This window comes from Silurus meridionalis, chromosome 28 (genome assembly GCF_014805685.1).
Source record: "Silurus meridionalis isolate SWU-2019-XX chromosome 28, ASM1480568v1, whole genome shotgun sequence".
NCBI lineage: Eukaryota > Metazoa > Chordata > Actinopteri > Siluriformes > Siluridae > Silurus > Silurus meridionalis.
The window spans coordinates 3,138,568-3,160,397 of record NC_060911.1 but is presented as its reverse complement, the minus strand read 5'-3'; the positions used below and the strand labels follow the sequence as shown (position 1 = coordinate 3,160,397).

The following is a 21,830-nucleotide window of genomic DNA, read 5'->3' as shown; positions in this document are numbered from 1 at the left end:
GTTTCCAAAGGTTCTATGACATCAGGACCATCAGGACAAAATTATGTCCTGTTCACAGTTTGTATTCAATTATTATCCGTTCCCCAGTTCACTTGCTATGGAACACAGCTAGTGAAAGCAGCGAAATGTGTTCCTGCAAGCAAAACAGTAAGTATAATGAACATGATAATTAAAAGAATATGTCAAGGCCTTTTGTGCTGTAAAACTGATACTATTTTAGTTCCATCATTTTTAGTGTAATTTAAAGTTCTTCTGTTCCTTTTCTCTCATCATGCAGAAGTTTTGCGTCGCAGTCCTCGACTGAATAAGAGCGAGTGTAATAATACAGATGACCATAACACTGGTAATGCTGTGCTGTAATTATGGTATTTTAGTTTCATCAGTTTAAGTGTTTTAGTGTAATGTAAAGTTCTTCTGTTCCTTTTCTCTTATCCTGCAGATGTTTTGCGTCGCAGTCCTCGACTGAATAAGAGCGAGTATAATAATACAGATGACAACAAAATTGGTAATGCTGTGATGTGCTGAAATCTTGACGGTATTTAAGTTTCATTGGTTTCCGTGTAATTTGAAGTTCTTCTGTTCATCTTCTCTCATCCTGCAGAAGTGTTACGTCGCAGTTCTCGGCTGATTAAGAGCGAGTATTATAAACCCAGTGACTACAACACTGGTAATGTGTGTGTGTGTGTGTGTGTGTGTGTGTGTGTGTGATGTGCTGTAATGTTGATGGTATTAAAGTTTCATCAGTTTTACTATAAATTCATGTTCCTCTCCTCTCATCCTGCAAAAGTGCTCCGTCACAGCCCTCGACTGATTACGAACGGGTATTATCATCCAGATGACCACAACATTCGTCTGGTCTCCTATAAGGAGACTCCTGTCAGGTGTGTGTGAAAGTGATGAGTATTAATTCAGCAAATGAGTTCTCCCTCTTTGTGTGCCTGAATGTTGTTTTTCTCGCTCACTTCAGGATCTTCAAGAAAAGAAGGAGGAAAAAAAGAGCAGACAAGAACTGTACAGACTTAATGACGGATGTACAGGAACTGCAAATAGGTACATTTCTCAAAGGCGGACATTTTCACATCTGGGAAGAAAGAACAAAGTAAAATTCTCACCAGCTTTACAAAGGTGTTGCTGCCATTAACACACATGAAGTTTATTCTTTATTTGTGTAGATGAAGTGATGCTGGAAAATGATCATCAGCAGATTTTATCAGCAGACTTCACTCATCAGCAGATTTTATCAGCAGACTTCACTCATCAGCAGACTTCCATCCCCAGCATGTAAGTTGTGTGCGCGTGTGTGTGTGTGTGTGTGTGTGTGTGTGTGTGTGTGTGTTTGTTTAATATATATATATTCTATATATATGATATCCATCTCTTATAGTGGTTCCCTAGTTGTATGGAAGCTTGTTTCTTTTGCCTTCCTCTTCTTCCTGTTAGGATGCGGTGAGTGTGTCCATACATTCATTATCTTTTTACATCGACTAATAATAAAGAATAACATTTTCTGCTAATTTTTCCCGAAAAACCTCGACTGAAATGTGTGTGTGTGTGTGTGTGTGTGTGTGTGTGTGTGTGTGTGTGTGTGTGTGTGTGTTTCTTTATAGTTTCTATTTTTGCGTGCGTGTTCTTTTCATCGTACCTGCATCACACACATACACAGCAGTGCTCACATATAAAAGATTATCTAATGGTAAGTGTCATCACTGCTTTAATATTTACTCTGAAACACAACTTTATAGAATGTGAATGTAATGCAGTGTAATGCAGTGTAATGCAGTGTAATGCAGTGTAATGCAGTGTTCGCCAGGCCGGTGATCGACAGGTAGATCTTTAACTCTGTACAGGTAGCTTCTGAAATGTATCGAAAAATCACAAGCACAAAAAAAAATACATTTTGCGTCTTTGTTTCTCTGTTATTTTCTTAATCCGATGTCTGTATTTGCATTAAAAGTGACCAGTCAGGTAAGAGCAGAGCACCGGAAGTGAACTGTCTCAAACGTCCAAATATTTACGCCTCTGTCTCCATGGTAACGACAGCCTGCTAGGTAACGGTGAAACTATAATGGCGTCTATATAGAAATAGATGAGGAATTTCCTTGTTTCTTGTTGAAAGATTAGAGTGTATGTAGGTTGTGCCACTAAACACTAGTTTTTGGAAACCGGTTACTGCACGCCAGTGATGGGAAGATCTGGTTCTTTGAATCTCGTTCATTAATTTTTTTTTTTGTAAGTCATTTAGTACATTTCGTTCTTTAATCAGAAATAAAATCAAATAATTTAACATTTTCATTAAGAAGATCCCCAAAACACGTCTACATACACGAGCTTTGACTATAGACCCAATAACTGATATATGTATATATAACTGCATAGTGTATATGAGAGTCATGTGACGAAAGAACAGGACCCTAACAGACTTTCCCAAAATGTCACAGCGCATCCAAGATAATAATTACCATGCTCACCTGGACTTAGTGGCAGCCTGAGTAAACAAGTGGCAACCCAAACATGATTTAGACCTCATGCACTGTATTGCTGAATTTGTCCAAAACCTATTCATGCACACTGATATAGGACATGGTGCAGCTGAATTCCAGCAGGTATTTGCTTTGACAAGTGGAGTTAACATGGAGATCATTGATTTGCAAAATGACAGAGCTGAAAGCCAGATCGGGGGACAATGTCTTTTGTGGACCTTTTCTCTATTCGTTCCGTACAAGCAAGTGCCTATTTTAAATCCGCCGACCTCTGTAAAATGGCATTTTTACGATGAAAATAAATCAAAGAACAGAAGCCATCTTCTGTACACCTCACCACACCTCAACAGTGATGCCACCCAGATGAGGATGGGTTCCCTTTTGAGGCTCTTAAGGTTTCCTCCACACCATCTCAGGGAGTTTTTCCTTACCATATACTCTACTGGCTCACTCATTCAGAATAAACTGATAAGGAACAAACGTGTAGGCACTTATCATTTAAAAAATGTATAACCTCTTTATCTCTGTAAAGCTGCTTTGAGACAATGTCCATTGTTAAGAATGACACTTTATATCAACTGTTCAGTGTACCTGTTACAGTACTGTGACACTCTTACTGTATGTTTGTGTCAGTTGGAAAGTTTAACACCAAAGCATTTGATGTAATTCAATTACAATTAAAACACTAAATAAAAACGCCTCGAGTTAAAAGTACAATAACCCGGGTAGCCAGATCAGTTTGTCGATCAGTAGAGCCATCAAGACCAAGGTCACGGATCTTGGTGTTAAAAAGGTTGGTGACCACTGGTGTAGAGTTTACACACTCTAGTGTAGAGTGTAACGTGTATGGCTTATAAACGTTTAGGGTTTATACTCTATTTACTCTCTTCTTTATTTTGTTTGTTTTTTGAGAATGAGATTGAGTTACTAAAGCAGTCTATCAGAGAGCAGAGGCTATTACACCAAGTAAGAACACACCACATCCAACACACAAACACACACACAGGGTGTAGAATGCAGTGTTTAGGGGCAGTGTATATGGAATAGGACCCAGTGTTTAGGATACAGTGTTTAGGGAACAATATTTTGGGTTCAGGGGTAGTGTTTATGGTGCAGCGTTAAGCGTCTAGGGTACAATGTTTAGGGTTCAGGGGTAGTGTTTAGAGTACAGTGTTTAGGGAACAACATTTAGGGTTCTGGGAAAGTATTTAGGGAGTAGGGTACAATGTTTAGGGTGAAGTGGTAGTGTTTATGGTACAGTGTTTAAGGAACAATGTTTAGAGTTCAGGGGAAGTGTTTAGGGTACAGTGTTTAGGGAACAATATTTAGGGTTCAGGGGAAGTGTTTAGGGTGTAGGGTACAATGTTAATGGTTCCGGGGGAGTGTTTAGGGTACAGTGTTTAAGGTTCAAGGGTAGTGTTTAGGGAACAATGTTTAGAGTTCAGGGGAAGTGTTAAGGGTACATTGTTTAGGAAACAATATTTAGGGTTTAGGGGAAGTGTTTAGGGTGTGGCATTAGTGTTTAGGGTACAGGGTACTGTGTTTACGGTGTGGCATTAGTGTTTAGGCTATAGGGTACTAAGTTTACGATGTAGCGTTAGTGTTTAAGGTATAGGGTACAGTGTTTAGGGTACAGGGGTAGTGTTTAGGGTTTAGGGGTAGTGTTTAGGGTGTGGCATTAGTGTTTAGGGTACAGGGTACTGTGTTTACGGTGTGGCATTAGTGTTTAGGCTATAGGGTACTAAGTTTACGATGTAGCGTTAGTGTTTAAGGTATAGGGTACAGTGTTTAGGGCGCAGCATCAGTGTTTAGGGTATAGGATACTGTGTTTAGGGTGTAACATTAGTGTTTAGAGTATAGGGTACTGTGTTTACGGTGTGGCATTAGTGTTTAGGGTATAGAGTACTGTGTTTACGGTTTAGCATTAATGTTTAGGGTACAGGGTACTGTGTTTAGGGTGTAACATAAGTGTTTAGGGTATAGGGTGCTGTATTTACGATGTAGCATTAGTGTTTATGGTATAGGATACTGTTTTAGGGTATAGGGTACTGTGTTTACAATGTAGAGTTAGTGTTTACGGTATAGGGTACATTGTTTAGGGTGCAACATTAGTGTTTAGGGTATAGGAATCTGTGTTTAGGGTGTAGCGCTAGTGTTTAGGGTATAAGGTACTGTGTTTAGGGTGTAACATTAGTGTTTAGGGTATAGGGTGCTGTGTTTACGATGTAGCATTAGTGTTTATGGTATAGGATACTGTTTTAGGGTATAGGGTACTGTGTTTACAATGTAGAGTTAGTGTTTACGGTATAGGGTACATTGTTTAGGGTGCAGCATTAGTGTTTAGGGTATAGGAATCTGTGTTTAGGGTGTAGCTCTAGTGTTTAGGTATAGGGTACTGTGTTTACGTGTGGCATTAGTGTTTAGGGTATAGAGTACTGTGTTTACGGTTTAGCATTAATGTTTAGGGTACAGGGTACTGTGTTTAGGGTGTAACATAAGTGTTTAGGGTATAGGGTGCTGTATTTACGATGTAGCATTAGTGTTTATGGTATAGGATACTGTTTTAGGGTATAGGGTGCTGTGTTTACGATGTAGCGTTAGTGTTTAGGGTACAGTGTTTAGGGTACAGGGTAGTGTTTAGGTGTGGCATTAGTGTTTAGGGTATAGGAATCTGTGTTTAGGGTGTAGCGCTAGTGTTTAGGGTATAGGGTACTGTGTTTAGGGTGTAACATTAGTGTTTAGGGTATAGGGTGCTGTGTTTACGATGTAGCATTAGTGTTTATGGTATAGGATACTGTTTTAGGGTATAGGGTACTGTGTTTACAATGTAGAGTTAGTGTTTACGGTATAGGGTACATTGTTTAGGGTGCAGCATTAGTGTTTAGGGTATAGGAATCTGTGTTTAGGGTGTAGCTCTAGTGTTTAGGGTATAGGGTACATTGTTTACGGTGTGGCATTAGTGTTTAGGGTATAGGGTACTGTGTTTAGGGTGTGGCATTAGTGTTTAGGGTATAGGGTACTGTGTTTAGGGTGTAACATTAGTGTTTAGGGTATAGGGTACTGTGTTCACGATGTAGCGTTAGTGTTTATGGTATAGGGTACTGTATTAGGGTATAGGGTACTGTGTTTACAATGTAGAGTTAGTGTTTATGGTATAGGGTACAGTGTTTAGGGTGCAGCATTAGTGTTTAGGGTATAGGATACTGTGTTTAGGGTGTAGCTTTAGTGTTTAGGGTATAGGGTACTGTGTTAAGGGTCCAGCATTAGTGTTTAGGGTATAAGGTACTGTCTTTAGGGTGTAGCGTTAGTGTTTAGGGTATAGGATACTGTGTTTAGCGTGTAGCTTTAGTGTTTAGGGTACAGTGTTAAGGGTGCAGCATTAGTGTTTAGGGTATAAGGTACTGTGTTTAGGGTGTAGCGTTAGTGTTTAGGGTATAGTGTTAATGGTGCAACATTAGTGTTTAGTGTTTTAATATATTTGCCAGTTAATAACAGCTGATCAAAGTAAAAGGAATGTCTTGGTCTGTAGTTTATCTGTGTAATGCTGGCTCTTTATTACATAAGAAACATTTTATTCATTTATTTTACAGGACTTTGACAAAAAATTATACAAGGCGCTGAGTCTTTACAGAGCTGATGGTATTGGAATGGCTGACCACGCATTACAATCTTTTGGTAATACATTACTCTCATATCCTTCATGCTTAAGTGAGCTGTTTGGAGTACTTTCTAATCAGATTTTGGGTTATAAAAAAGTCCCAAACCTTTTGACAATAAGCTCCATCCTATAACATTGTAACAATGTCCAGTGTAACAATGTGGAAAGGTTTAAGGGATGTGTATACTTATGAGGTGTGTGTGTGTGTGTGTGTGTGTGTGTGTAGGTGCCAAAATCATAGCCAGTTCGGAGAGTCATAAAACGAAATACTGCAAAATGCTGGGTTTCAGTTTCTGGTGCCAAAATAACGGCCCTGAAACTGTTATACAGGTAACACACATAGCCATGAATACACACTCAGATATAACACTATTAGTAGCTTTGAAAGTGCCTTAATAACTGCCTATGTGTGTGTGTTTACCACAGCCAGAAGTCTTCCCTGGTAAATGTTGGGCATTTAAAGGTTCAGAAGGATACCTAGTCATCTCTCTCCCCAGCCCCATACATGTGACCAATGTGACCCTGGAGCACCTACCCAGAGTGCTCTCTCCCACCCAGAACATCCACTCTGCACCCAAAGAGTTTTCGGTTTATGTGAGTCTACAAAAACATACAAAAAACACATTAATATGTTCTAGTTAATCTTGTCTTCTTGTCTGACTAATAACAAGTGACCACATATACGCTTTAGAACAATAATAACATTTAATAATATAAAACATTTGTACATTTCCAGGGAAGGGTCAGTATGAACGATGAAGGAAAACATCTTGGAACATTCACCTATGACCAGGATGGAGAACCGATTCAAACTTTTCAACTTCCGGTGAGAAAAAGCATATTAAAGAACATTTTCGTTTTGCATAACAAATTTGCATAAACCTATTCCGTGCCAATATGTTTAGTAGGAAAACTATTTTTATGATTCTTTGCTAATAAAAGCAGTAAAATGTGTGAGTAAAAACAGTAAGGACTCATAAGGGACTTACAGTGAGGTTTACATGATTTAAGGTGGATTCTGGCATTTGCTTATTCCTATATATTATATATTGTGGATGTTTGTGTTTTTCAGGACTCTTCGACTGAGCCATATCAACTGGTGGAACTGAGGATACTGAGTAACTGGGGCCACCCTGACTATACCTGTGTGTACCGTTTTAGGATACACAGCCAGTAAAAAGAATACAGCCAGAAGAAGTATCATGTAATTTTAACATAAATTTGTACAGTGCATTTATAAAATATTCAGACACCGTTTACTTTTTAAAATATATATATATATATATATATATATATATATATATATATATATATATATATATATATATATATATATATATATATATATATATATTGCAGCCTGATACTACAATTGTTCAGATTACATTTACTTTGTACATACACTCAGTACCCTATAATGTGAAAACTGAATTCTAAAAATTTGTGTAAAAAAAAAAAAAAAAACCTTTTGTTACAACACTTAAAAATTAGCTCAGGTGCCTCCAAGTTCTCTTGATCATTGCTGAGATGTTTCTACACCTTGATTTGTGTCCACCTGTGGAACAGCTCTGAAAGATGTCCTGTGTCCTGTTCATTAATAAACAAGCTACAGTTTGTCCAGAATGCAGCAGTCAGGGTTCTCACAAGGTCGAGAAAATATGACCATATAACCCCAATCTTATCATACCTACACTGGCTACCTGTTAAGTTTCGAATCGACTACAAACATTGGTTACTTACCTACAAAACACTAAATGGTTTGGTCTTCTAACACGCTACAATCCGTCCCGCTCCTTGAGATCCCAAAACTCTGGACTTCTAGTAGTTCCTAGTATAGAAAAGTCCTCTAAAGATGGTACAATATTCTCACATTTAGCTCCTAAACTTTGGAATAGTCTTCCTGACAGTGTTCGGGGCTCAGAAACACTCTCCCAGTTTAAGTGCAGATTAAAAACATATCTTTTTAGCAAATCCTACACATAACACACATCACACATCATAACCTTGTGCTCCAGGACATCTGATCACATGCACATTATCAACTTGGGGCTTTTAATATCTTGAACAGCAGCTACGCTAAATTCTCTCCACTGCTTCTCTTTCTCTCCCCATCCCGAGGGATTTTGAGGTTGCTCCAGCTCCAGTCATGTCACACCTCATGAAGATTGTGGACCTTTAAAGAAGTAGATGGCGACCCCGCAAACATACTGAACCATCTAGAGACGTACCAGTGCCGTTTGGATTTCACTTCATGTGGAGTTTGGACACTGGACCTCTTCGAGTGTTTAAAGGCTCTGGCATGGAGAATCTGGTGTTGGATCTATGATGATCTCAAATGTTGAGTTATTTTATGAGTTGCTCAGTAGCTCCTGGTCCCATAACCTCAAATGACTGTATAAGATGAGTTCCCTTTTGAGTCTGGTTCCTCTAAAGGTTTCTTTCTTTTGCCATTCCTTCCTTCCTTCCTTCCTTCATTCATTCATTCATTCATTCATTCATTCATTCATTTATTTATTCATTCATCCATCATCTCTACTCTGAAACATCCCTTAACTGCTGAATTGCTGCATTTAAAAACACTTTTGACCTTGCAAATCTAGGTATTTAACCTGGGCAATCCTGGGTGTAGATCTGTCTAAATTCCTCGTGTTTGTTTTACTTCCGCCTTCCTTCTCTACATTGGTGTCTTGACCTCTAACAGCATCTGCACTCTTATAGATATCCACCACAATTTCAGTTCACCTAGAAGAACGCTGAATCATAAAAACTGTACTCTGCACTTCCTGGAACTTCTTTTCTGTGATAAAGAAGTGATAAATTTGCTGTTGCCAGTAAAGTAATTTATTTAAGAGAACAATTGGAGTTTGTGTTTTCTGGTTTCTTGGTAATATGGTTATCTGTGTTTTTTGTCTTTCAGTAATCTTTAACCCTAAAAATATATGGGAAAGCAGAAATTGACCTTAAAAACACATTATCTGAAATGTTATAATAATAATACCAAACGTTTACACCAACAGTACTGGCTCATCACAAGGTTACTATATATTGTGAAATAATCTGCATGTTAAGTGAAAAGGACATACTATATACAGTGTTTGTTATATTCTTCACTTTTGTTTGTCCACCAACCAAGAGATGCTCATACTCTAATTCCAGGCAAACCCAACTCGTATGTATTCATCCATACTCATATACTATTGGAGATTTTTTTGAAAAACACTCATTAGACAACAAAAATCTGAGACAATTTGAGTTAACCTTTTGTCTAAGAGAGTGGGCCATGATGTCTGTACACTGTATAGACTTTATGTAGAAGACATTTACCCAATCCATCCTTTCCTGCATTTGCCCCTGTCATAATCTTATCTCACTAACAGACTGAATGCCAGATGGAAGTCTCAGAACGCAGTACTAGAGTAATTCTGGAGTAATTCTGCTGTTTTATAGTTATGGTTAGGTTGTAAGGGTCCAGAAACAGCCACAAATAACCAATTTTAATTTTTAATTATTTTCTTTGTGATTAACTGTTTGCTGAGAAAAAATTAAAATAAATGTAAATAAATGAACATACAATGGATACACTAAAATTGTCTTAATTAACTTTACACTTTTTTAACTTTTACTGCTTTAAGTGTCATGACATTTTGTTGGGTCTAAACTCAGGAAGCATTTGTTGTTCACACATGTTGCTGACTGTGAAAAATCAGTTAATCAGGAACTTTCAATATAGCATGAATGCACAGAGATATTTAGGCAGTGTTCCTCCAGACAGCTACTCTGGTTCTATTTTTTACTGATAAGCTACAATAGGATTACTGCAAAAAAGAATGGAGATGAGTGAGAACATTTATGAAAATGCAGGAGTTACTGCAGTCAACAAAGCTGATTTCAGTGACAACGAGAAATTACATGAACACAATTTGGAGACCCAAAGGGCCAGAAGCTTCAAGCAATCTGAGAGTTCAGGTAAAATACAATCACACTCAGAAATATTTGTTGTTAAAAAAAAAACTGAACATTTTTGTTCTAAATATGATTGACAAGCTGTTTATAAAGCTGATGTAAAATTATTTTTAATGAGCCAGGTTTACACCCAAAATAAAACTGCACTTACAGTATGTCTCATGAACACTGCTTGATTTTCAGACTGGAAAATTTCTCACATGTAGCAGTGTGCACACTACATGACTCACACACAACATAGAATTTTCACATGTAGAGAGTGCAGACATCGCATGTCACAAATTTAAATAAATCCAAATGTCTGCCATGATTTTTACTCTGTTTTTGTTTTTCAAAAGAAAGAAATACTCATGAGAATCGTTTACAATATTACTTTGTCATTCATACTGGTGCTCTTACTGATGATAAACTCAGTGTCTAACATCCATCCTCTCATGGCCTACACTGTAGTAGATACTTAATAAAGCTGTGAAAAAATATTTACAACATTATTTAAATATTTATAGCTTTTTTTATATCAGTTTTCCTCAGAGTCTTATATTATTATAAGGTGACCATCCAGAAACCAGAAATGTATTTATGCTATTGTATTCAAATGTTTACAATTTTTAGGAGGCAGATGTTCCAGACTAACAACAATGTGTCTGATGCTGATGTGTGTTCTCCTGCTGACTGCGATCACTTTGCTGTATATCAAAGTCAACAGCCTGACTACAGAAAAAGACCAGTTAGAGAGCAGATACAATAATCTGACTGTAGAGAGAGACCAGTTACAGACCAGTTACAACAATCTGACTGTAGTAACAGACCAGTTACAAACTATATACAACACCTTGAATGTAGCGAGAAACCAGTTACAGACCAGATACAACACCCTGGTTTTAGAGAGCAACCAGTTACAGACCAGTTATAACAACCTGATTCTAGAGAGAAACCAGTTACAGACCAGTTGCAACAACTTGACTGTAGAAAGAAACCAGTTGCAAATCAGTTACAACAATGTGACTGTAGCCAGAGACCAGTTACAGGTCACTCACAAAACTCTGACTGTAGAGAAAGACCAGTTACAGACCAGATACAACACACTAAATTTATTGAAAGACCAGTTACAGACCAGATACAACACACTGACTGTAGAGAAAGACCAGTTACAGACCAGATACAACGCACTGACTGTAGAGAAAGACCAGTTACAGACCAGATACAACACACTGACTGTAGAGAAAGACCAGTTACAGACCAGATACAACACACAGACCGTAGAGAAAGACCAGTTACAGACCAGATACAACACACAGACCGTAGAGAAAGACCAGTTACAGACCAGATACAACAACCTGACTGTAGAGAAAGACCAGTTACAGACCAGATACAACACACTGACTGTAATGAAAGAACATTTACAGATCAGATACAACACACTGACTGTAATGAAAGACCAGTTACAGACCAGATACAACAACCTGACTGTAGAGAAAAACCAGTTGCAGACCAGATACAACAACCTGACTGTAGAGAAAGACCAGTTACAGACCAGATACAACATCTTGACTGGTGAGAGGGACCAGTTACAGACCAGATACAACAACTTGACTATAGAGAGAGACCAGATACAGACTAGATACAACAACCTGACTAAAGAGAGAGACCAGATACAGACCAGATACAACAACCTGACTATGGCTAGGGACCAGTTACAGACCAGGTACAACAACCTGACTAAAGAGAGAGACCAGATACAGACAAGTAATAACAACCTGCTTCTAGCGATAAACCGGTTACAGAACAATTTCAACAACCTGACAGTAGAGAGAGACCAGTTACAGGCCAATTACAACAATCTGACTGTAGCCAGAGACCAGTTGCAGTCCACTTATAAAACTCTGACTGTAGAGAGAGACCAGTTACAGACCAAATACAACACAGTGACTGTAGAGAAAGACCAGTTACAGACAAGATACAACACCTTAAATGAATTGAAGGACCAGTTACAAACTAGACACAATACCATGAATTTAGAGAGAATCCAGCTACAGACCAGATACGACACCCTGGCTTTAGAGAGAAACCAGTTACAGACCAGATACAACACCCTGGCTTTAGAAAGAAACCAGTTACAGACCAGATACAACACCCTGGTTTTAGAGAGAAACCAGTTACAGACCCGATACGACACCCTGGTTTTAGAGAGAAACCAGTTACAGACCAGATACAGCACCTTGACTGGTGAGAGGAACCACTTACAGACCAGTTTCAACAACCTGAGTATAGAGAGAGACCAGATACAGACCAGATACAACAACCTCAGAGAGCTGTATGAGTCGAGTAATATGTTGGTTATATTAGGTGAGCAAATACTTAATTTTTTTATCATATAACATTTACCTAATAAAATCAATAAATTAACAAAACCCATTAAAACATGTGAATGTACAATAAACACCCTTTGTGTGTGTATGTGTGTGTGTGTGTGTGTGTGTGTGTGTGTGTGTACATCAGAGCTTGTTAAACAAGGATGGCACGTCTTTGGCTCCAGTGTTTACTACATCTCTGCTGAGGACAAGAGCTGGAGTGACAGCAGAAAGTACTGCAGAGAGAAAAAAGCAGACCTGGTGATCATAAACAACAGAGAGGAACAGGTGTGTGTGTGTGTGTGTGTGTGTGTGTGTGTGTGTGTGTGTGTGTGTGTGTGTGTGTGTGTGTGTGTATAAAATATATATATATATATATATATATATATATATATATATATATATATATATATATATATATATATATATACATATATATATATACACACTGGCGTAATGTCTAAATCAGTGCAATTTTATTTTTTTCTCAATAACAGAAATTCATTGTTAAACAAATGGGCAATAATCGCCAGGCTTGGATTGGTCTGAATGATGGAGACACAGAGGGAAAGTGGAAATGGGTGGATGGGACAGAACTGACTGATTATGACACTGGGTAAAATATTACAATTATTTTCTGTCTCTATTTTTATTATCAGACTGTCCCTGTGAGAGTAAATTTCCTGCAGGACATTAATGAAGACATGCTAACATTATATCATGATATATTTTTATTGGTCAGAGACATGAAGTTGTTGCAAATGTTATAAATCTCATTGAACACAAGCTAAGAAGATTAAAGTGTAATTCTCTGCATTTCAGGTACTGGTATGAGGGGGAGCCGAATAATGCAGGTAATAATGAGGACTGTGCTGAGACCAGGAATATTGCAAGTGTAAAAGCCTGGAATGACAGATCATGTAATGATGCATCCAGGTGGATCTGTGAGATAAACCTGTTATAAAAGTGAAATATTATTATTATTATTATTAAATGCCTGCAATCATATCAAATGTGTGCAATGAGCAGTTGCGCCACTTGTAACTATAATTTGTGAAGAACTATTTATCTTGTCACCCTCTCAGTATCTAACTCAATACATGACCAGTCCTCTGATTTACCTACAAAATATAAAACTAAAAATGTCTATTTTTCGTCCATTTATTTTTAATATATATTTATTATATTTTCATCATTTTCTTGTTTTAATGCTAAAAACAGCTGTTTGTTTGTTTTGGAGTATTTTTGCTGATGTTTCTTGTGTGAATATACCAGAGATGTCAAAAATACACACCTTTCACTTAAGTAGAAGTACAAATACTCATGTTTTAAAAGACTCTGGTAAATGTTGATGTACTGACTACACTTTTTCACTCAAGTTAAAGTAAAGTAAAATGGGCTCTGACATGTACTTAAGTAAAAACTTGTTGAAAACTTTTCAAATTTAGTTTTCTAATGAATGTATCCAGGCTGAACAACCATTATATAGAACATAAGCAGGGAAAAGATGATGATGATCAGGTATTTATTGGTTGATGGGCTAAAAACAATGTGCTATGAGAAGAAAAATGTCTGGTTTGAAAATGTAAGAATTAGAAAGTACAGATATTTGAGTAAAAAATGTAATAAGTGAAAGTAAAAAAGTTGATTAAATAATTAGTAAAGTACTGATACCTGAAAAATCTACTTAAGTATAGTAATGAAATTTTTGTACTTTGTTACTTCCCATCGCTGGATCATAATGTAATTGTAATTCTAACTAAAAAATATATATAAATTCAAAGGTGAACATAAATGTATGTGTAAATAGAATGGAAAAACAAGTTTTATTAACCAGCATTACATTAGTGTAAAAATTAATAAACCTAACATAAAATATGACATGATATGATATTCTATCCAGCCAATAAGCTGGCAGCATCTAAAAAAAAGAGGAGTAAAATATTAGAGTATGACATTTAACAATATTTTTTGCATAAGTGGGGCTCATTCCTGAAATGGAGGTGCAAGGCAATGATTTTCTATGTACTTTGTATTAACAATGAAAAAAAAATTAAGTTTGTGTTTTAACGTCCACTCGTTTGTTGTTTGTTTTTAATTGCTACAAATGATGCTTAAACAATTAGAAATGTAGTACATGTGTAGAATAAATTGCAAGTATACATTCGTATGTGTACGTTTTTATGCACATTAAAAAGAGAAACGGGTTTCCACACAAGTACGTTTTATAAATGTGCATATTGTTGTGTTTTGTGTAATGATCAGAGTAAGTTTGCTGCATTACGTCTGACAGTGACTGACTTGGCCATTGCAGAATTCTCCAATTAGCTTTAAGAAACATGTTACATTAGCAGTTTGTTTTAGATCATTGTTGTAAATTTGTGTCTTTACTTTCAAATTAATTTTTATTTCAAATTTTATTTGCCATTAGTGGTTACATGATAATGTATTTGTGGTTTGTCTCTTATACCTACCCCTGCTCACTGAAACACAGAATAAATTCAGCACATGTATGTTATTCTTATCACTCGGTTCTTCTGTGTCCCCCTTCCATTCAGAAACCACCACCAGACCAGTTTCTCATAGAGACCTGACATGGTACTGAATTCTGCAAGTAGTAATACAGCAATTGATATATTTTATAAAATATTCAGACACCGTTTACTTTTTTTAAAATATATATATATATATATATATATATATATATATATATATATATATATATATATATTGCAGCCTGATACTACAATTGTTCAGATTACATTTACTTTGTACATACACTCAGTACCCTATAATGTGAAAACTGAATTCTAAAAATTTGTGTAAAAAAAAAAAAAAACCTTTTGTTACAACACTTAAAAATTAGCTCAGGTGCCTCCAAGTTCTCTTGATCATTGCTGAGATGTTTCTACACCTTGATTTGTGTCCACCTGTGGAACAGCTCTGAAAGATGTCCTGTGTCCTGTTCATTAATAAACAAGCTACAGTTTGTCCAGAATGCAGCAGTCAGGGTTCTCACAAGGTCGAGAAAATATGACCATATATCATATCATACCTACACTGGCTACCTGTTAAGTTTCGAATCGACTACAAACATTGGTTACTTACCTACAAAACACTAAATGGTTTGGTCTTCTAACACGCTACAATCCGTCCCGCTCCTTGAGATCTCAAAACTCTGGACTTCTAGTAGTTCCTAGTATAGAGAAGTCCTCTAAAGATGGTAGAATATTCTCACATTTAGCTCCTAAACTTTGGAATAGTCTTCCTGACAGTGTTCGGGGCTCAGACACACTTTCCCAGTTTAAGTGCAGATTAAAAACATATCTTTTTAGCAAATCCTACACATAACACACATCACACATCATAACCTTGTGCTCCAGAACATCTGATCACATGCACATTATCAACTTGGGGCTTTTAATATCTTGAACAGCAGCTACGCTAAATTCTCTCCACTGCTTCTCTTTCTCTCCCCATCCCGAGGGATTTTGAGGTTGCTCCAGTTCCAGTCATGTCACACCTCATGAAGATTGTGGACCTTTAAAGAAGGTCCACAATCCTTTAAACATACTGAACCATCTAGAGACGTACCAGTGCCGTTTGGATTTCACTTCATGTGGAGTTTGGACACTGGACCTCTTCGAGTGTTTAAAGGCTCTGGCATGGAGAATCTGGTGTTGGATCTATGATGATCTCAAATGTTGAGTTATTTTATGAGTTGCTCAGTAGCTCCTGGTCCCATAACCTCAAATGACTGTATAAGATGAGTTCCCTTTTGAGTCTGGTTCCTCTAAAGGTTTCTTTCTTTTGCCATTCCTTCCTTTCTTCCTTCCTTCCTTCCTTCCTTCCTTCCTTCCTTCCTTCCTTCATTCATTCATTCATTCATTCATTCATTCATTCATTTATTCATTCATCCATCATCTCTACTCTGAAACATCCCTTAACTGCTGAATTGCTGCATTTAAAAACACTTTTGACCTTGCAAATCTAGGTATTTAACCTGGGCAATCCTGGGTGTAGATCTGTCTAAATTCCTCGTGTTTGTTTTACTTCCGCCTTCCTTCTCTACATTGGTGTCTTGACCTCTAACAGCATCTGCACTCTTATAGATATCCACCACAATTTCAGTTCACCTAGAAGAACGCTGAATCATAAAAACTGTACTCTGCACTTCCTGGAACTTCTTTTCTGTGATAAAGAAGTGATAAATTTGCTGTTGCCAGTAAAGTAATTTATTTAAGAGAACAATTGGAGTTTGTGTTTTCTGGTTTCTTGGTAATATGGTTATCTGTGTTTTTTGTCTTTCAGTAATCTTTAACCCTAAAAATATATGGGAAAGCAGAAATTGACCTTAAAAACACATTATCTGAAATGTTATAATAATAATACCAAACGTTTACACCAACAGTACTGGCTCATCACAAGGTTACTATATATTGTGAAATAATCTGCATGTTAAGTGAAAAGGACATACTATATACAGTGTTTGTTATATTCTTCACTTTTGTTTGTCCACCAACCAAGAGATGCTCATACTCTAATTCCAGGCAAACCCAACTCGTATGTATTCATCCATACTCATATACTATTGGAGATTTTTTTGAAAAACACTCATTAGACAACAAAAATCTGAGACAATTTGAGTTAACCTTTTGTCTAAGAGAGTGGGCCATGATGTCTGTACACTGTATAGACTTTATGTAGAAGACATTTACCCAATCCATCCTTTCCTGCATTTGCCCCTGTCATAATCTTATCTCACTAACAGACTGAATGCCAGATGGAAGTCTCAGAACGCAGTACTAGAGTAATTCTGGAGTAATTCTGCTGTTTTATAGTTATGGTTAGGTTGTAAGGGTCCAGAAACAGCCACAAATAACCAATTTTAATTTTTAATTATTTTTCTTTGTGATTAACTGTTTGCTGAGAAAAAATTAAAATAAATGTAAATAAATGAACATACAATGGATACACTAAAATTGTCTTAATTAACTTTACACTTTTTTAACTTTTACTGCTTTAAGTGTCATGACATTTTGTTGGGTCTAAACTCAGGAAGCATTTGTTGTTCACACATGTTGCTGACTGTGAAAAATCAGTTAATCAGGAACTTTCAATATAGCATGAATGCACAGAGATATTTAGGCAGTGTTCCTCCAGACAGCTACTCTGGTTCTATTTTTTTTACTGATAAGCTACAATAGGATTACTGCAAAAAAAAGAATGGAGATGAGTGAGAACATTTATGAAAATGCAGGAGTTACTGCAGTCAACAAAGCTGATTTCAGTGACAACGAGAAATTACATCAACACAATTTGGAGACCCAAAGGGCCAGAAGCTTCAAGCAATCTGAGAGTTCAGGTAAAATACAATCACACTCAGAAATATTTGTTGTTAAAAAAAAAACTGAACATTTTTGTTCTAAATATGATTGACAAGCTGTTTATAAAGCTGATGTAAAATTATTTTTAATGAGCCAGGTTTACACCCAAAATAAAACTGCACTTACAGTATGTCTCATGAACACTGCTTGATTTTCAGACTGGAAAATTTCTCACATGTAGCAGTGTGCACACTACATGACTCACACACAACATAGAATTTTCACATGTAGAGAGTGCAGACATCGCATGTCACAAATTTAAATAAATCCAAATGTCTGCCATGATTTTTACTCTGTTTTGTTTTCAAAAGAAAGAAATACTCATGAGAATCGTTTACAATATTACTTTGTCATTCATACTGGTGCTCTTACTGATGATAAACTCAGTGTCTAACATCCATCCTCTCATGGCCTACACTGTAGTAGATACTTAATAAAGCTGTGAAAAAATATTTACAACATTATTTAAATATTTATAGCTTTTTTTATATCAGTTTTCCTCAGAGTCTTATATTATTATAAGGTGACCATCCAGAAACCAGAAATGTATTTATGCTATTGTATTCAAATGTTTACAATTTTTAGGAGGCAGATGTTCCAGACTAACAACAATGTGTCTGATGCTGATGTGTGTTCTCCTGCTGACTGCGATCACTTTGCTGTATATCAAAGTCAACAGCCTGACTACAGAAAAGACCAGTTAGAGAGCAGATACAATAATCTGACTGTAGAGAGAGACCAGTTACAGACCAGTTACAACAATCTGACTGTAGTAACAGACCAGTTACAAACTATATACAACACCTTGAATGTAGCGAGAAACCAGTTACAGACCAGATACAACACCCTGGTTTTAGAGAGCAACCAGTTACAGACCAGTTATAACAACCTGATTCTAGAGAGAAACCAGTTACAGACCAGTTGCAACAACTTGACTGTAGAAAGAAACCAGTTGCAAATCAGTTACAACAATGTGACTGTAGCCAGAGACCAGTTACAGGTCACTCACAAAACTCTGACTGTAGAGAAAGACCAGTTACAGACCAGATACAACACACTAAATTTATTGAAAGACCAGTTACAGACCAGATACAACACACTGACTGTAGAGAAAGACCAGTTACAGACCAGATACAACGCACTGACTGTAGAGAAAGACCAGTTACAGACCAGATACAACGCACTGACTGTAGAGAAAGACCAGTTACAGACCAGATACAACACACTAAATTTATTGAAAGACCAGTTACAGACCAGATACAACACACTGACTGTAGAGAAAGACCAGTTACAGACCAGATACAACACTGACTGTAGAGAAAGACCAGTTACAGACCAGATACAACACACAGACCGTAGAGAAAGACCAGTTACAGACCAGATACAACAACCTGACTGTAGAGAAAGACCAGTTACAGACCAGATACAACACACTGACTGTAATGAAAGAACATTTACAGATCAGATACAACACACTGACTGTAATGAAAGACCAGTTACAGACCAGATACAACAACCTGACTGTAGAGAAAAACCAGTTACAGACCAGATACAACAACCTGACTGTAGAGAAAGACCAGTTACAGACCAGATACAACGCACTGACTGTAGAGAAAGACCAGTTACAGACCAGATACAACACACTGACTGTAGAGAAAGACCAGTTACAGACCAGATACAACACACAGACCGTAGAGAAAGACCAGTTACAGACCAGATACAACACACAGACCGTAGAGAAAGACCAGTTACAGACCAGATACAACACACAGACCGTAGAGAAAGACCAGTTACAGACCAGATACAACAACCTGACTGTAGAGAAAGACCAGTTACAGACCAGATACAGACCAGATACAACACACTGACTGTAATGAAAGAACATTTACAGATCAGATACAACACACTGACTGTAATGAAAGACCAGTTACAGACCAGATACAACAACCTGACTGTAGAGAAAAACCAGTTACAGACCAGATACAACAACCTGACTGTAGAGAAAGACCAGTTACAGACCAGATACAACATCTTGACTGGTGAGAGGGACCAGTTACAGACCAGATACAACAACTTGACTATAGAGAGAGACCAGATACAGACTAGATACAACAACCTGACTAAAGAGAGAGACCAGATACAGACCAGATACAACAACCTGACTATGGCTAGGGACCAGTTACAGACCAGGTACAACAACCTGACTAAAGAGAGAGACCAGATACAGACAAGTAATAACAACCTGCTTCTAGCGATAAACCGGTTACAGAACAATTTCAACAACCTGACAGTAGAGAGAGACCAGTTACAGGCCAATTACAACAATCTGACTGTAGCCAGAGACCAGTTGCAGTCCACTTATAAAACTCTGACTGTAGAGAGACCAGTTACAGACCAAATACAACACAGTGACTGTAGAGAAAGACCAGTTACAGACAAGATACAACACCTTAAATGAATTGAAGGACCAGTTACAAACTAGACACAATACCATGAATTTAGAGAGAATCCAGCTACAGACCAGATACGACACCCTGGCTTTAGAGAGAAACCAGTTACAGACCAGATACAACACCCTGGCTTTAGAAAGAAACCAGTTACAGACCAGATACAACACCCTGGTTTTAGAGAGAAACCAGTTACAGACCCGATACGACACCCTGGTTTTAGAGAGAAACCAGTTACAGACCAGATACAGCACCTTGACTGGTGAGAGGAACCACTTACAGACCAGTTTCAACAACCTGAGTATAGAGAGACCAGATACAGACCAGATACAACAACCTCAGAGAGCTGTATGAGTCGAGTAATATGTTGGTTATATTAGGTGAGCAAATACTTAATTTTTTTATCATATAACATTTACCTAATAAAATCAATAAATTAACAAAACCCATTAAAACATGTGAATGTACAATAAACACCCTTTGTGTGTGTATGTGTGTGTGTGTGTGTGTGTGTGTGTGTGTGTGTGTGTGTGTGTGTGTACATCAGAGCTTGTTAAACAAGGATGGCACGTCTTTGGCTCCAGTGTTTACTACATCTCTGCTGAGGACAAGAGCTGGAGTGACAGCAGAAAGTACTGCAGAGAGAAAAAAGCAGACCTGGTGATCATAAACAACAGAGAGGAACAGGTGTGTGTGTGTGTGTGTGTGTGTGTGTGTGTGTGTGTGTGTGTGTGTGTGTGTGTGTGTGTGTATAAAATATATATATATACACACTGGCGTAATGTCTAAATCAGTGCAATTTTATTTTTTTCTCAATAACAGAAATTCATTGTTAAACAAATGGGCAATAATCGCCAGGCTTGGATTGGTCTGAATGATGGAGACACAGAGGGAAAGTGGAAATGGGTGGATGGGACAGAACTGACTGATTATGACACTGGGTAAAATATTACAATTATTTTCTGTCTCTATTTTTATTATCAGACTGTCCCTGTGAGAGTAAATTTCCTGCAGGACATTAATGAAGACATGCTAACATTATATCATGATATATTTTTATTGGTCAGAGACATGAAGTTGTTGCAAATGTTATAAATCTCATTGAACACAAGCTAAGAAGATTAAAGTGTAATTCTCTGCATTTCAGGTACTGGTATGAGGGGGAGCCGAATAATGCAGGTAATAATGAGGACTGTGCTGAGACCAGGAATATTGCAAGTGTAAAAGCCTGGAATGACAGATCATGTAATGATGCATCCAGGTGGATCTGTGAGATAAACCTGTTATAAAAGTGAAATATTATTATTATTATTATTAAATGCCTGCAATCATATCAAATGTGTGCAATGAGCAGTTGCGCCACTTGTAACTATAATTTGTGAAGAACTATTTATCTTGTCACCCTCTCAGTATCTAACTCAATACATGACCAGTCCTCTGATTTACCTACAAAATATAAAACTAAAATGTCTATTTTTCGTCCATTTATTTTAATATATATTTATTATATTTTCATCATTTTCTTGTTTTAATGCTAAAAACAG

At 37.1% G+C, this 21,830-nt stretch overlaps 3 protein-coding genes across 3 annotated transcripts; all 3 read left to right on the top strand.

Annotated features, from left to right (window-relative positions):
* The first annotated feature begins 8 nt into the window (after positions 1 to 8).
* Positions 9 to 7,395, top strand: LOC124381378 (sperm-associated antigen 4 protein-like). The gene is made up of 15 exons (XM_046842966.1): positions 9 to 147; positions 278 to 343; positions 440 to 505; positions 602 to 667; positions 788 to 881; positions 968 to 1,050; positions 1,173 to 1,281; positions 1,385 to 1,446; positions 1,608 to 1,693; positions 3,393 to 3,446; positions 6,071 to 6,155; positions 6,365 to 6,468; positions 6,565 to 6,732; positions 6,875 to 6,964; positions 7,211 to 7,395. Exons 1-15 carry the CDS (start codon positions 126 to 128, stop codon positions 7,313 to 7,315), a joined length of 1,260 nt encoding a protein of 419 aa, XP_046698922.1. The 5' UTR covers positions 9 to 125; the 3' UTR covers positions 7,316 to 7,395.
* Positions 7,396 to 9,919: 2,524 nt separating this feature from the next.
* Positions 9,920 to 13,631, top strand: LOC124381507 (putative leucine-rich repeat-containing protein DDB_G0290503). Its single transcript, XM_046843219.1, has 5 exons — positions 9,920 to 10,104; positions 10,714 to 12,447; positions 12,601 to 12,740; positions 12,950 to 13,068; positions 13,275 to 13,631. Exons 1-5 carry the CDS (start codon positions 9,966 to 9,968, stop codon positions 13,414 to 13,416), a joined length of 2,274 nt encoding a protein of 757 aa, XP_046699175.1. The 5' UTR covers positions 9,920 to 9,965; the 3' UTR covers positions 13,417 to 13,631.
* Positions 13,632 to 20,597: 6,966 nt separating this feature from the next.
* Positions 20,598 to 21,728, top strand: LOC124381141 (C-type lectin domain family 4 member K-like). The gene is made up of 4 exons (XM_046842544.1): positions 20,598 to 20,666; positions 20,834 to 20,973; positions 21,109 to 21,227; positions 21,434 to 21,728. The coding sequence occupies exons 1-4, from the start codon at positions 20,651 to 20,653 to the stop codon at positions 21,573 to 21,575; spliced, it is 417 nt and encodes a 138-aa protein (XP_046698500.1). The 5' UTR covers positions 20,598 to 20,650; the 3' UTR covers positions 21,576 to 21,728.
* The last annotated feature ends 102 nt before the right edge of the window (positions 21,729 to 21,830 follow it).